At 38.7% G+C, this 974-nt stretch overlaps 1 protein-coding gene across 1 annotated transcript; it reads left to right on the plus strand.

Annotated features, from left to right (window-relative positions):
• Positions 1 to 98: 98 nt before the first annotated feature.
• Positions 99 to 925, plus strand: SARC_17258 (hypothetical protein; the record flags this gene model as incomplete). The annotated part of the gene is made up of 2 exons (XM_014288645.1): positions 99 to 280; positions 788 to 925. Coding segments are annotated over 2 exons (320 nt in total), but the record flags the coding sequence as incomplete, so codon positions are not given.
• Between the last annotated feature and the right edge of the window lie 49 nt (positions 926 to 974).

Below are 974 nucleotides of genomic sequence, written 5' to 3' on the forward strand. Positions count from 1 at the left end.
CACACGCACACATTCACACACATATATATATATATATATATATATATATATATATGTACGATAATTTGAGGTTATGGTTTGTGTATGACTTCTCTCAGGTACGGATATAACTGAAGCGTTTGAGGCCAGTCATATAGATCCCAAGGTACAACAACTGTTGAGAAAGTTTGAAAAAGGGCCTGCAAAGGGATCGAGGAAAAGCCCGTACACGTTTGCAGACGATGGATTCTATCAAACACTCAAGCGACGTGTGTACGAACTCTTGAAGAACACGCCCGAGGTGTGTAGTCTTTGAGAGTTCTGGAATGGATATTTATGAAATAAAAATCGGAATTTCTTGCATCATAATACATGTAGCAACTATCTTTCTTTTGCACCTATCGAGCCCCTTGTATTCTATATGTATATACGTATATGTATATGCAATATGCAGTGGTATGCAGTGAGCAGAGAGTAGTATGCGGTGAGAAGGTGATAGTGGTTGTATTCAGTACTAGCACGAAACATCACACGATACACCACAAATTTTATGTCGTGTGAGATTTTATCGATTCTCTTAAACATACGTCTGATCATCAATTCAAAGGGGAACTCCTGTTGTAAATTTTGACCGTGTAATATATTTCAGTTGCATGAAAGTATAGGTGAAGTTCATATTTGTAATTTGATAGGCACGTACAGATATAGTTCACATTTTTTGAAAGCTCTGGACATTTGAAGTGTCGACGCAAGTAGATCTGCATGCATTAATAGTCATACTACTGTTACAATATTGCACACTACGTAGGGCCCCAGTCAGATATCGAAGAAAGTTATGGATGGTACCGCACTTTCTTTCGGTATCCTTGCGTTGCTCGCTGGTTATTTTCAGTCTACTCTGGCTGCCGCATTGGCTGGTGCACTACTTGCGTACGTATTCTGTTAACCATGAGGTGAAGAAGTAACAATTTGCACATACGTACACATATATACTT

The sequence above is a fragment of the Sphaeroforma arctica genome, assembly GCF_001186125.1.
Source record: "Sphaeroforma arctica JP610 unplaced genomic scaffold supercont1.10193, whole genome shotgun sequence".
Classification (NCBI taxonomy): domain Eukaryota; class Ichthyosporea; order Ichthyophonida; genus Sphaeroforma; species Sphaeroforma arctica.